At 45.2% G+C, this 13,781-nt stretch overlaps 1 protein-coding gene and 1 long non-coding RNA gene across 2 annotated transcripts; one reads left to right on the top strand and one right to left on the bottom strand.

Moving 5' to 3' along the window:
• Positions 1-813: 813 nt before the first annotated feature.
• Positions 814-12,657, bottom strand: TNFAIP6 (TNF alpha induced protein 6). Its single transcript, XM_015869039.2, has 6 exons — positions 12,429-12,657; positions 6,981-7,118; positions 5,742-5,903; positions 3,701-3,929; positions 2,306-2,346; positions 814-1,186 (listed from the first exon to the last, which is right to left on the bottom strand). Exons 1-6 carry the CDS (start codon positions 12,520-12,522, stop codon positions 1,023-1,025), a joined length of 828 nt encoding a protein of 275 aa, XP_015724525.1. The 5' UTR covers positions 12,523-12,657; the 3' UTR covers positions 814-1,022.
• On the top strand, positions 8,822-12,435 carry LOC107316942. The gene is made up of 3 exons (XR_001556647.2): positions 8,822-8,939; positions 10,220-10,294; positions 11,247-12,435. It is a non-coding gene; the product is annotated as an uncharacterized LOC107316942 (long non-coding RNA).
• Positions 12,658-13,781: the final 1,124 nt, after the last annotated feature.

Genomic DNA, 13,781 nt, shown 5'->3' on the forward strand with positions numbered 1-13,781 from the left:
CGCGCTTTAACCGCGTGGAGACACGGCTCGTTTCCCGCGCCTTTCGGGGCCCGCCTCCCGCAGCGCTGATTGGTGGACGAGCCGGGCGGGGGCGGGATGTGCCGGCATGGGTTGATCCAGCCCCGTGCTGGTTGTGAGCTGTAAGGCTGAGATATCACCCCACCGTAAAGCAATAACATGGAGTCAATTGAAACAACTGAGTTGAGATCCCCTCAATAATGAAAAGAACCCGTTGGAGGCTTTGGTTTAGGTTAAAACAGAGGTAGCTTTAATGCTGCTTCAGACCGCGGGATTTAAATCGAAGATGAGAACAAATGTGGAATGGTTGATCAATTCAAAGTAGCACGGTGTCCTTAAAGCCCGTGTAAACAACATGCAGCATCACAGTGGTGCCTTTCGAATGGATTTCTTGGCAGCAATTCCTGCTGATGCTCCATCTCACCAAGTCACCGAGTCCTCCATCTGGTTCTTCACCACGTGCAATGGGACAAGTGAAAAGACTTGGCCACCTCTTTGTGCGTGAGGATGCCGTGTACAATGTGCTGAGAGCTTTCTGATCCATCCCACAAGGCAATGGCTGCTATTGCCATGGATCCTGAGCTTTTCACAACCTTCAGACTCCAGGCATTTACATGGGTGGCTGCCAGGCCATCCACAGGGTGAATTCGTGTGTCTTTAGAACAAGCAAACTCTAAAGGCCTTTTGAATTCAGGGCATTGAATTAATAATAATAATAATAATAATAAAAACAACAGTCTAAAAAATAAATATGGGGAAACCAAGGAAATGAGGAGTTAAAAAAGAACTGAAACGTTGCTCACACAAGAAGTTTGATACAAGAAGTGGGGGAAGGGGACACTTTATATACAAAAACAGTTCTGCAGCCTTTGGCAACAATGAATCCTTCTTCTTTTTTCTTGTTCTTTTTCTTTTTTTAAGGGACTTACCATCTAAAAATCCATCTGATCATTTCTTTCCTGGTGTGCTTTGTTATCAGAACTGATAAACAATAATGAATTGTCTCACATAATGCCAAACTTTCCTGATAAGAAGTTTGTTTTTCCTTGGGAGGTCGCGTTCTTTCCATCCCCTGCCTTGGAAGGTGCATCCATCGTCACATACCTAATTTGAAACCCGCCAGCGGTCACTGAGGCATCGGACAGAAACTTCAGGGTCATGACATTGCCTGGGACAGGACAAAGGAAAACAAAGGTTACGTTTTGCTTGCAGCACACCTGGGGCTTCCCGGGGAGCCTGAAATGCCGAGGTCTATGCAGCAAACTACCTGCTCTGCCTGCTTTAGAGCTGTAGGCCCCAGAGGAGTGCTGTTCCTTCAGCCCCACTGTCTGTAGAGCACACAAGTTGCAAAAGCTTTGATGAACACGGTGCTTTTGCACAGCATTCCCTGTCCTTTAAAAGGTTTTGTTCCAGCTGTGCGATGTCACACTGCTGCTCAGGGCACATCTGTGCGCTCCAGCCCATTGCAGTGCCTGTGCTTCCCATGCTGCAGCCAGCAGCTGGCTCCTGTGGGCCAGGATATGGAGCCTCTGTCATCTGATGAAGTCAAAAGCTTCATTCATCATTATATTTCTAAATAGCTTCATAGTTATCTGGCCATTAAGTTGTACCTCATTCAAAATTAGTTTCCCCCTCACCTATTAGCAATAGTGCTTTAAGTAGATCACGCTCAGAACTGCCATGGCTCACACTGGCTTTTCTTGACTGGTGTAGTCACCCAATTTAAGACATCAGGATGTGTGAAACAGCCACAGAGCCACTAAGATCTATGGGTGACACGTCTCATTCCTTTCATTTTATTTCATTTTTATCATTCTTCTCATGTTAATGATCTCACTCCGTTATAACTTATTTTTCCCCGGCTCTTGTCACTAATGGGAACGTCACTTTAAACAGACACATGGAATAATTTCTATAACCAGCTTTGGAACTATTCTTGCAGTCCTCACTCTTTAAATTAGAAAACGTGATGCAAGAAGATTGCATGCACAGCTGGGATTGGGTTACTGACGGCAGGTCTGCTCCTTGGGTGTGCTACCCCTGCAAGGCCAGCAGGCTGCTCCCTGCTCATTCTTCTGACCGACTTATTTATTTATTTTGAACTTTATTTCATTTCAAAGCAACTGCGTTGATGAAAGAGCATACGGGCACTTTGGAATAGCACCTTGGGCACAGAGCAAAGGTAGTGTCTTTGGTCATCTTACCCGTTTATAACTAGAAATTAGGGATAAAAGTTGATTTGGGCTGATTTGGTTGTTTTTAACCATAAGGAGTATAAATATGTTACCTGTGCTAATGATATCATCTGGCAACTCATCTCCACAAAACCTGAAACAGAAAGTATAAATAAAGTCATGACTGAAGGATACAGCAGCAATGCTCTGCTGTGCAGGGACATCTCCTAATGAAGGGAGCATATAAACAGGAGGGGGAATGGCTGTTTATGAGGGTGGGCAGTGATAGGACAAGGGGGAATGGTTTGAAACTGAGACAGGGGAGGTTTAGGTTGGATCTTAGGAGGAAGTTTTTCACACAGAGGGTGGTGACGCACTGTTCACAGGTTGCCCAAGGAGGCTGTGGATGCCCCATCCCTGCAGGCATTCAAGGCCAGGCTGGATGTGGCTCTGGGCAGCCTGGGCTGCTGGTTGGTGACCCTGCACACAGCAGGGGGTTGGAGCTGGATGAGCACTGTGGGCCTTTACAACACAGGCCATTCTATGATTCCATGATTCTATGATGGTGGCTCTGTGGATGTGCCCTCCTTTGGAGCATGGCTTCCAGGGCTGAGCTGGTTGCAGGTGCTCAGTGTATGCCATTACCCTCTGTATGCCAACCCCACCTATGTAAAGCTTTTTTTTTAGGGGAGGAAAAAATCTAGGAAACATTTTTCAATATACAAAGGAACTAAATGATGCAAAACAAGTAAAAAGGCCATTTAACAAGGCCTTAATAAATAGAAGGCAGCTCAAAGCTAAGAAAGAAAGAACTTGGTCAAGGAAAACTCCTAAAATGATCTCTAAAGGAGAAACAAATGGGCTATATCCTTGCTTTGCTCCACATGATCTGTAGGAAGGCTATGAAAAACTGCAGGGATTGGAAAGTACTTTTATCACTTTGTTTTTACTTTTTCCCCTGGTAAAAATGAGGTATTTATACTAAAAAGAAGTACAAGAAAAAAGCTGACAAGAGAGGAAGAGAATTAAGAGAAGAGACAAACTAAATTGTATGAGAAAGATGACACGTAACATCTGTTCTTTGGTTGCAAAATATTTGACTTCTAAAGCAAATGGAAACTTAAAGATATTTTTAGTAACACTTTAACACCTCTTCTCCATGCCTTCTATTAGGAAAATACAAAATGCTGTCTGAGCGCTCAGCCTTCCTGCAAAATCAGAGAGCATCACGATAGGCAGCTGGCTGCACAGTCTCACAGCTCTCTTCGTGCAGTGTAACAAAGCAGAAAAGGGCAAAGCACGACTTTCTGAAGCTCTTCACAGCCTGTGTTAATAAAAGGGAGGCAAATTGCCAGGAAAGATAAGTCAGGTGCTATTGTTTCAAGTGTTACTATCATGACAGGTGCTAATTGGACAAGCTATCACGGTGCTTTTCTGAAGCAATATTCTGGATGGAAAGAAAAAATGGTGCAATCGTTTGATTATTTGTGTATTGAATCTGGAATTACCTGCCCACAAAACCGTTGATATCGTCATAGCTGTCATAGATTTCCAAGTAATCAGCCATGCAGGCAGTGTCGTCTTCAACATCAAACTCCAGGAACTGGAGGTGAATCCGCTGTCCGTATTTCACTCTGATATGCCAGTAGCAAATTTGGTCATTTTCATACTCGTTTGGGTAGCCTGGTGACTTGAAAACATGTTTTGAATCCGTGAAGACTCCACCACATTCTTTTCCTAAGAGAGAAATAAAAACATCAGAGTCCAAGCATTCGTTTTGGATACGGCAGTGATTTAATGCTTCCAGCCCTTCCATGCAGCAGAACCATAGAAAATCACACAGGGACAGCCAGCGTGGTTGCATGTTCTGTAGATTTCAGTAGTCAGTGTTCCTAACGAGTGTCAGTCATTTCTAGCTGTTGCTTTTTAGAAGTGACAGGCAAGATCCCTGAATTCAGAGGAACAGCTTCCTTTGTCTTTTATGAACTTTGGGCAAGACTTCAGTGCTTTATGCAAAAGACACTTGGGGTTTCTGACTGTGCTGGACTCTAAGCTTTAGGGCTGTACTTGCCAGTCACTCTGACATTTGGCTTCATCTTTCTTCTTCAAAAACCTCTTTTAAGCACGTCTTGCACCAAAAACCACAAAAGAAAACCAAACTACCCCACTTGTAAAGGTCAGCGCTGCCGTGCATTTCATTGTACCCCTGCTACTGGATGGAAGATGGAGGTGTGTTTCAGACAGGCAAGCAGTTCTGCAAGTTCCTCACATCATTAGCATGCCATGGAAGAGCAGAGGATCCCTTCAGCCAGGGCTTTGCCCCCCAGACTGCTCATATCCCACCTGCAGCCAAACCACTTCCAGTCTGTGCGGCAGCTTGAATGCATTTACTTCTTATGGGAGAGGCTCGGGCTGTCCTCTGAGTGCTGGCAGCTCTGGTTCCCCTTTGTCCTCTAACCACACACAGCATTTGGAAAGTAACCTCTGGTCCCAGAGGGGAAGGCTGACAGAGGAGGGAGTTGGGCTGACATACATGCACTAATAATGAACGCAGTAGCCTAAGTATTCTCAGTGTGCTGAACATCTGTGTGTCCCCCACCCCACAGAGCTATTTGGTTAACAACTGCCCTGCTCATATAAACAAGCTCAAACCCCACAGGCACAAACAAAATGTGCACAGCTGTACAGACGTCACTGACAACTCCAGTTCCGGCTCTGCCAGCCATGGTAGAATGCACAGAGCAGGGAAGCCAAGCACAGAAAAAGGGAATTTTCCTTTTCTTATTGGTACCAGCTTGTCCTATCTTCCCAGCTACATGAAGTGACATCAAGATAAACTGGCACAGTGGCCACGTCGATACTTCAGTCATTGGAGCAGTAAATGGAGGTGAATGTGGACAAGTCCCACATCTGGTGAAGTCCTGCCAGTCATGATTAAACAGGAGGGGGAATGGCTGTTTGTGAGGGTGAGCAGTGATAGGACAAGGGGGAATGGCTTGAAACTGAGACAGGGCAGGTTTAGGTTGGATCTTAGGAGGAAGTTTTTCCCCCAGAGGGTGGTGACGCACTGTTCACAGGTTGCCCAAGGAGGCTGTGGATGCCCCATCCCTGCAGGCATTCAAGGCCAGGCTGGATGTGGCTCTGGGCAGCCTGGGCTGCTGGTTGGTGACCCTGCACACAGCAGGGGGTTGGGGCTGGATGAGCACTGTGGGCCTTTGCAACCCAGGCCATTCTGGGATTTACAAGTATTATTTACCTTGTTAATCAACAGGAGTGTATCATTACCCTTAGTTTCTGTAGGGGCTTTGGATAGGCCCAGTTGCCCATGGCAGTGTGCAGTGCAGAGTTACTGTACTTTGAGCAAGCCATGCCAGCTGCTGGCTACGGCAGAGTGGCTTGGTGCCATGTTCCAAATGAACCTGGATCAGTGTGTTCCCTTTGAGCACAGTATATTGTTGGTATGGAAGCCAACTCATTCAGAGCATTCACACTGCCCCGTAGCACTCATAGCCTTAGGCCCAAGGTGCAAGGAGCTGCTTCTAAACGCACCGTTTGGGTTGTAGCAGTAGGCATCCCATCTCTCGCTTCTGTTGAGGCGAATCCCATAGTCCACAATCCCAGTTCTTCCAAAACCACAGTTGGCTCCAGCTTTTACTATGGGGTAACCAACTCTGCCCTTGGCCATCCAGCCAGCAGCACACACATGGAAACCTGCATCAGGAAGGAAAAGTGGCATCAGTGGGATTAATCAATCCCAGTCAAGAAACTGCATTTCATTCAAGTCTTACTCGAGGTAATTGATTACTTAGATGTAATTGGTCTAATAAAGTTGAACTATGGGAAAGAATAGTATTTACAGTTGACAATTTTAAGCACAGAATGTGAAATTGCTTTGTGTTGTCCACAGTATGATCAGTCATTCTCCATCTGAAAAGAAAAATCAAATGCAGTCTCCGGGGTAGCGTAATTTGAGTGCTGTACCAGCATTTGTAATCAAATTACACACAGGATGGGTTATGTAAGTGAATAAACCGTGTTCTTTGTTTCCCTTTTGAACTCATGTAAATGTAATAAATCATATCTCATGAAACCGTATTAAGATCTGAGAACGAATAAATAGTACACATGGAGGACAGCTCAGGAAACAAAGTATGTACTTCAAATACTTTAAATACTTAAAACGTCTCAAGTATTTATTGCTAAACAACTAGATCCTGTAAAAGCACTCTGTGGCTGAGAACTTAAATACAATAGCCAAAGATTGCAATGTTATTCACTGTCTGGTAGAGACCAATTCCGTGTTTTCACTGAGACAAACTGGAACATATTTGTGGTGTCCTCAGGCTCTGAGCTGCTCAGAAGAGACAAAAGTACCCTTTCTACATGTGTGCTGGTGCTGAGAGCCAGCTTCTGACTCAACGGCGTGGCCTGCACATTTCTAGAGCTATTTTCCATTGTTTTCCTAATTCTCTGAATGAATAATCATTCCTCGTCAAAAATCAAAGAGAAATGCAGTTCAGCCTGAGCTGGGACAACACATCTCAGCTGCTGAGAGGGAAATGGCACATCCCGTCCCCCGCAGCCCCACGGCTGTGCTGCAGCCCCAGCAGCTCTGTAGGTGGCACGTTCATGCTCTGTAACAGAGGTAGGAAACTGCACACAACCCAGGCAAACACCCAGGGAGTTTACAAGTCTCTCAGTCCCAGAGTTCATAACATTCATGGAAAGCGAAGCCATTAAGAACGAGTGACGTGAAAAGCAAACAGTTGTGATTGTTTTTTTCCCAACCTATTTTTCTGGCTGCCTCCAGCTGCTGATAGGTGGCCAGGTGTCCTCCCTCATATTCACAGACTGCTTTTGCTTCTGCATAGGTGAGCCGGTACTTCCCGGAGCGCGACTCCCGGTGGTACACCCCAGCTGCTCGTTCTGCGGGAACAACAATAAAGGATTTCAGCATCACATCCCAGCTGCCCACGTTGCAGGATGCTCTCCTGGCACCCACGGTCTCCCCAGGACATGCACCTCTGAAACTGAACTGAAAGATGCTGAGTTAGGAGCTGCAGTGTTTGCAAAGTGTAGAGGAAACGCACCTCTCCTGAACCAGAGGTTTCAGAGAATTGCAGAATCTCAGCCCTCTCTCAGTTTAAAAACATTCCTCCTTGTCCTGTCACTATCTGACCGTGTACAGAGTTGCTCTCCTCCTGCCCATAAGCTCCCGTCAAATGCTGGAAGGCCGCAATGATGTCTCCCCAGAGCCATCCCTTCTGCATGCTGAACCAGCCCAGCCTATCTTCATCAGAGTTCCGTTTTATTCAGAAGTCTTGAACAATAGAGCTAGTCAGAGCCTGGCAAGGTTCTGAAGAAGGGAAAGTCAGCAAATGCAGGGAAGGAGCCCCACGGGATGGCTCAGCCAGCAGTAGCTATGGGAACCATCAGCCCCTGTCGGCACGGCCGCCCCGTGCATCCTATCGTTCTGGGCTGCTCTCACAGCATACTGTTGGATATAACTTTGGTGCTTTCCTAAGATGAATCACAGCTTTGTTTTCAGTCTCCAGAGAAGTGAAATCAGAGCTACTTGGATAGGAGAGAGGCAGAAATTAAAGGGAATGAAAACGGGAAATAAAAATATCTGAGCCTGTGTCACAAAGGGCAGAACCAGAACAATTGCTGGCTGACATTTCTGCCGCACGGAAAATTAATACACTTTCTTCATCATCTTTTTTTTTTCCTTTGCTCTGGAGGTTCAACACGAAGCAGCTTTCCAGGGAAGCTCAGAACTTGTCAGGGCTGCGACAGGTTTTGTAATGGTTTCTTGTTTCGCTTGCCCGACGCCATATGTATAGAAATCTGCCGCAGAACCAACAGGCGTGTTTAATCTGAACAGTTTAGATCTCTTTATATTTAGCCTACCGTGAGAGAAATGGCTGTATGTAGCTATTGCTACTCAAGGAGAATGAGAAAAGGAGCAAAACAAGCTTTTTTTTTTTTTTTGCAGTAGTTCTTGGTACCATGGGAGAAAAAAGGAATGTTCTTTACTAGTGACAGGCTGCAGTTTTGGCTAGTTTGGGATATTTTTAAACACGAACATGGTCACTACTGAATTGTGGTTAGCAATGGTGAGATCCCCTTCGTAGAGACAGTGATGTTTGGCAGTGCTGCAGTCCCTGGCCTGGTGCCTGGGGAAGTCAGTTGGTGCTGACAGGAGGCTCGGCAGGCTGAGCTGCTTCCTGCAGCATCGCGGGGAGCGTCTCTGGTATGGGCATGGGATGACATGTTCTGGGGAGAAACCTTTCTAAGTCCAGTCCCAGTGCAAGGAAGAGTCAAAATACCTAACAGCTGGGGGATCATAGAACCATAGAACAGCCTGGGTTGAAAAGGACCATAGTGATAATCTGTGTTCAACCCCCTGCTGTGTGCAGGGTCGACAACCAGCAGACCAGGCTGCTCAGAGCCACATCCAGCCTGGCCCTGAATGCCTGCAGGGATGGGGCAATGGTATGTTATTTATTAAAATATATATATTTAAATTAAAAAATGATTTGTAGGAGGTTTCATTTTTCATTCACTAATAGGATGTTGTGTCTAACCTGATAAGCCCAAGCACTCTTTCTTTATGGCGTGATTGTGTTGAATTCAGCACATATGAGCTGGAAGTTTGAGTAATGCATAAAGCAGTGCAGCACTCAGACCTGCTGCACTCTCCGGGGCCAGCCTGGAAAGGAGATCACCAATCACTGCAGCTCATAGGTAAGTGAATTGAAAGGTGAATTCAATTGCACTGACAGTGAGTTGAAACCATGGGATTGGACCCTTGGGTTAGCTGAGCTGGCTGCCTACACCTGTCAAGGAGCAAGGGGCAGCCCAAACGTAAGGCTTGTCACCTTGGCAAGAGGTGCAGCAAGAGCAGTCCGGAAGCTTTGGACAGAGTGGGTGCTGGCAAAAGTGCTCATGGAGCCAGCTAATCCTTCAAAAGACATCTACCTCCATTTGTTGCTGCTATAACATCAGCATGGACAGGCATCTCATTTTTCAGAATGCTTTGCTCTTCACTGTTTCTGCCAGCGCTGCTCCACTGACTGCAGCACCCACATTGCCTGGGTGGGTGGTGGGATCCTGCTGGGAGCGATCACCCATCTCTTTGCTACTCCTCTGGAACAAGATAATAGTAGCCTTAGGAATAATAGTAGGAAGATGGACCATACACGTGTGCTACACCAAACCCTGACAGCTGCTGCTGGCTCAGTGTGTCACAGTTTAATCTGACAGCATTAACTAATGGTATATCCTAATTAACTGCTCAGATCTCTAAGGCATTTTTTCCTCTCTCTGTTAATTATATTAGGGAATGTGCATAAAGATCAGCTACATCAGCAAAACCACACCTAGGTCAAAGCATTGTACTTATTAACACCTTTAAAACACTAATTAAATATATGTACATTATACATTATATGTGTGTACTTATCTACACAAAGGCAGATCTGAATACACACACACACAATTATTAGTCTTCATGGGAACAATCTCATGATGGTACGGATAAGCCCATAAGCATGAGCCTACCCTAAATGTGCACTGGTGTGCCTGGGCCTCAGCTGGGCATCTCCCCCATGGGTGGGGACTCTGTTGGATATTGGGAAACATCTCTTCTCCAAAGAGCAGCCAGGCATTGCACAGCTGCCCAGGGAGTGGGGGGTCACCATCCCTGGGGGTGTCCCAGAGCTGTGGGGATGTGGCACTGAGGGACGTGGGCAGTGGGCATGGGGAGTTGGGCTGGGGATCTTATTGGTCTTTTCCGACCTTAATGATACTCTGATTCTCCAGTTCTACCTGAAGGCTGCAGTCCTTGACACCATGGCAACTTGTCTGAAATCTCTTCCTGTTCAGCGCAGAATCTCCAGCCCATCTTGCTCTTTATTTGCCTGAAAACCCATTTATTGGGAGTGTTCTATCCATTCATTTTTTCTTCTTTGCTTCTTACACAAAAGATCACAGGTTACACTGCTGATGGGACCTGTTTCTTCCAGCTCACATTTCTTAGAGGCTCTCCCTGAGGTTGAGAAGCAGCGGGATTTGGCAAGGACAGCGACCCACAGCAGTTGGTAAGAATAAAGCACAGCCAACCTCTGCTGCACAAACACAGCAAGTAAAGGACTTGGCCTAATAAAGTGCCCTCAATATGCATGAAACTGCTAAGATGAAAGCAAAATATTTAACTTTAAGTGGAGGACAGCCATGTAGTTTGTGGCACAAGGTGATGCTCAGAGCACTCCATAGAATGGAGCAGGTATGGCTCCTGAACCTCCCCAATACCATCTGTGAGTGGGGTGAAACTGTGGATACAGTGTGAGGAAGAGCTGCCCTTGCAAACCTGCTTGCTGGTAGGTGAATAAGCACATGAGCACATCTGAACAAGTCTGCTCCAACCCCCTCATCAGTTTACACTGAGTTTTGGCTATAGCACACTTGTTTCAAAAATGAGCAACAGTAAAATCCCGTGCACACCAGAAAGACATTAGCAGGATGGCAATGCAATCAGCTCCAGGAGGACTCTGTGTTTACTGAGAAAACAAAGGATCTTTTGTAACACACAGAAAAAAAAGGTACAACACGTGAGCAGTTGGAGGTTAACCTTTGCAGAAGATTTGACATCTGTGTTACTGGTTTGTTGAGGAGAGGTAAAATGGAAAACTCCCTCGTTTTTGCTAAGGTCTCAATTATGCCTTATCAGCAAAGGAGATAAGCAGGGCTCAGATGCCACTGCACGTTCCTAAGTTCTATTTATCAGGAGGTTCTTGCTGTAACGCTTGTCTGTAGTTAGCATGAGATTGAGGTTACTCATAGCAAGTAGTCAGTTTTAACTCTTAGCCTTACTTTTTATTTACTCTCACTGTAAATGCTGAGGTGCAGCCATACATTGTCTTAGCATTCATTCCTGGTAACTCTCTATCCCTTCATTTTAAAGATTTAGAACCTGCTCTCTTCCAATTGACTTTGATTCCTACCAAGCAAAACTACTTAGCTGATGGCTGTTATCACCAATTTATGTTGCAGGAGCCCCTGCCACCCACACCCAGGACGGCACTGGTTGCAGCAGTCACATAGATAAGCCAGTATTTGCAAAGGACCCACTCTGGCCATGACTGCAAGCGGTATGGTGTGTGCTAAACTCTTCCCTGTGCCCAGCCTAGGATGCAAGCTTTGCTTCTTCCACAGAGCAGCATTAGAAAAGCAGCTCCTCTGTAAGCTGCTGAGCTGCCCTCACCCACCTGAGCACCTTCAGCAGCTGTGGGACACAGTGGGCATGTTTCAAGTTCAGAAGGAAAGTGGAATCATTAAAGGAGATGGCTTCTCCTTCGTGTCCCCTTTAGTTTACATGGTCCTCTGAGCAGAGACTGGAGCCACGTGGTTGCCGCACCAGCTATGAATGTGGCTCAGTCCCACGTGAAACATCTGAGCGTACAGAAACAAGGACTGCCTGCAGGAATTCCTTAAATCCTTAAAGAAATATGCAGCCCCCTAGACAGGATGAAAGAGTTTGTAGATATTTGTCTATCAAGCAGAGCACTGAGAGCGTATATTTGTTTTGGCACACTTTATGGGACTGTATTTTGAATATGTTTTTCTATTGTGCTGGATAATTATGAAGCCTATAAAAAAAACCACCCAATTCCAAGAGCCATTTCAACTCAGTTGAGATGTAAGAAACTATTCCCACAGCTTTTTCTACAGTCCTTCTGGAGTCTCCTCTCCACTGTTTAATGATGTGAACAGACCAATGGCCAAAACATATACATTTCTCCACTTCCCTGGAAACCTAGGAAATATATTGATATTATTTCCAGGCCATTTAGTTTCATATGGAGAACCCCAGGCATTTGAAATATGTTCACGCAGAAAATAATTCATTCCTTTGGCATAAGTTTCTTTTCATACACATTTTCCTTCATTAGAAGCAAACTACTATTTAACACCCTTTTCACTTCACCTCATGCTCTAGGAAAATATACCCCATAACTATTTCTTCCTGCATTTCAGAGCAACAATAAAACCAGCGAGCCCTTAAGTACAAAACTTACAGTCGTTACTCATTTAACACGATGACCGATTTTAATGCAGGATTTTGCTTACACGAACTCCTGGCTCCCTTTTGTACTGCAAAGTGTTTATTTTTATACTGTTCCACAAACACAGGGACTCTGGCAATAAAACATTTGTGATTAAATTATTTCTTACCTAGCCAAATAGAGTTATGCAGCACTCCATCCTTGAATCCCCACGCTTGAGCTTCGTCCCACAGCAGGGCAGAGAAGAAAATTAGTGCAATCATCTCTTCCAAACTGTTAGGCTGTAAATATTCCCTGTTAAAACACTCAGGGTAACCTCCGCTAGCAGCTGGCTAGATCCTATTGGAACATCTGGTAGCCAGATCTTAAATAGTGCTTTCAGCTGTGAGGTCAGCAAGCCTGCTCCAATTGTGCTTGCTGTAGTATTATTGCACAATTAAATGTGATGTCTGCAGTCATCCATGTGACTCACTTTTGGCTCTCCTGATTCCCAGTGTGTCCAAGAAATCATTCTACCCCAAACTACTGCAGCACACATGAATGCAGCCAAAGTCTGTTCATTCTTCAGCACTCAGTCTTCAAATTCCACAGAACAATAAAACTAATAACTATTCTATCTGCTCCCAGTGATTCCAGTCACATCATTTATAGGACTGAAGAGAATCACACATATTGATCTTCATTTAAACATTACATTTTTTTTTGCACATATTATATGGATTTAATTTCACAGCGCCCTGATCACTTTAAAAAGATGTCAGGGGAATACATTTTATTGGATATTTGAATCAGTTCCCCAAAGTGGAATCTGTAATTGCAAGTTAAACTCCCAGATCAGCATAAAATAATAAGCGTCAAAAACAGATGCTCTTTGTTCTGCAAGTGGGAAATAAAACTAAAATCTTCCCCTTCGAATCACGGTTTAAAATCTGATTCATAGCCTGACAGCCGTCTGCCTGTGTTCCCTCCTGGCCAGACATGAATAGTGCAGCTGCTCCTGGTGGATGAGTGGGAGAGCAGAAAGGGGGAAAGATAAGCGTGTGGAAAAATGGTCTGGTGCCTCACAGCCCTGAGCAGCCATTGGAGGACTCTGCTCTCCAGATCTGGTATAACTCCTAACTTGGGAGTCAGGAGCTGTAGAAAAGGATGTGCTCATGGCCATGAACATGATCAAGTTAAAATAAATGAAAAACAGAAATCAAAAGGAAAGGGTGGGGGATCCTGTGCCTACTCAGAAATATTTTCACATAGATGACTGTTATGCCAAAGAGGAAGATACTTCCCACCACTCTGATGTTGATATAAAGAAATGAATACTCATCTGAACTGCATGCATGCACACACACATATATTCCTCCCACCTACATCTGGCAGATGCTCAAGAGGAGAGCTGTGGGGAAGGGGAGCTGAGGGAGAGCCTTTCTTCCACCTGAACACCAACATCTAGACTTGTCACTCTTCATCACTTACTGATGAGAGCAAACAAGTGCTCCTAATAAAAACAGCGGTCAGGCATTGGAAC

Source organism: Coturnix japonica, chromosome 7, assembly GCF_001577835.2.
Source record: "Coturnix japonica isolate 7356 chromosome 7, Coturnix japonica 2.1, whole genome shotgun sequence".
In the NCBI taxonomy this organism is placed as follows: domain Eukaryota; kingdom Metazoa; phylum Chordata; class Aves; order Galliformes; family Phasianidae; genus Coturnix; species Coturnix japonica.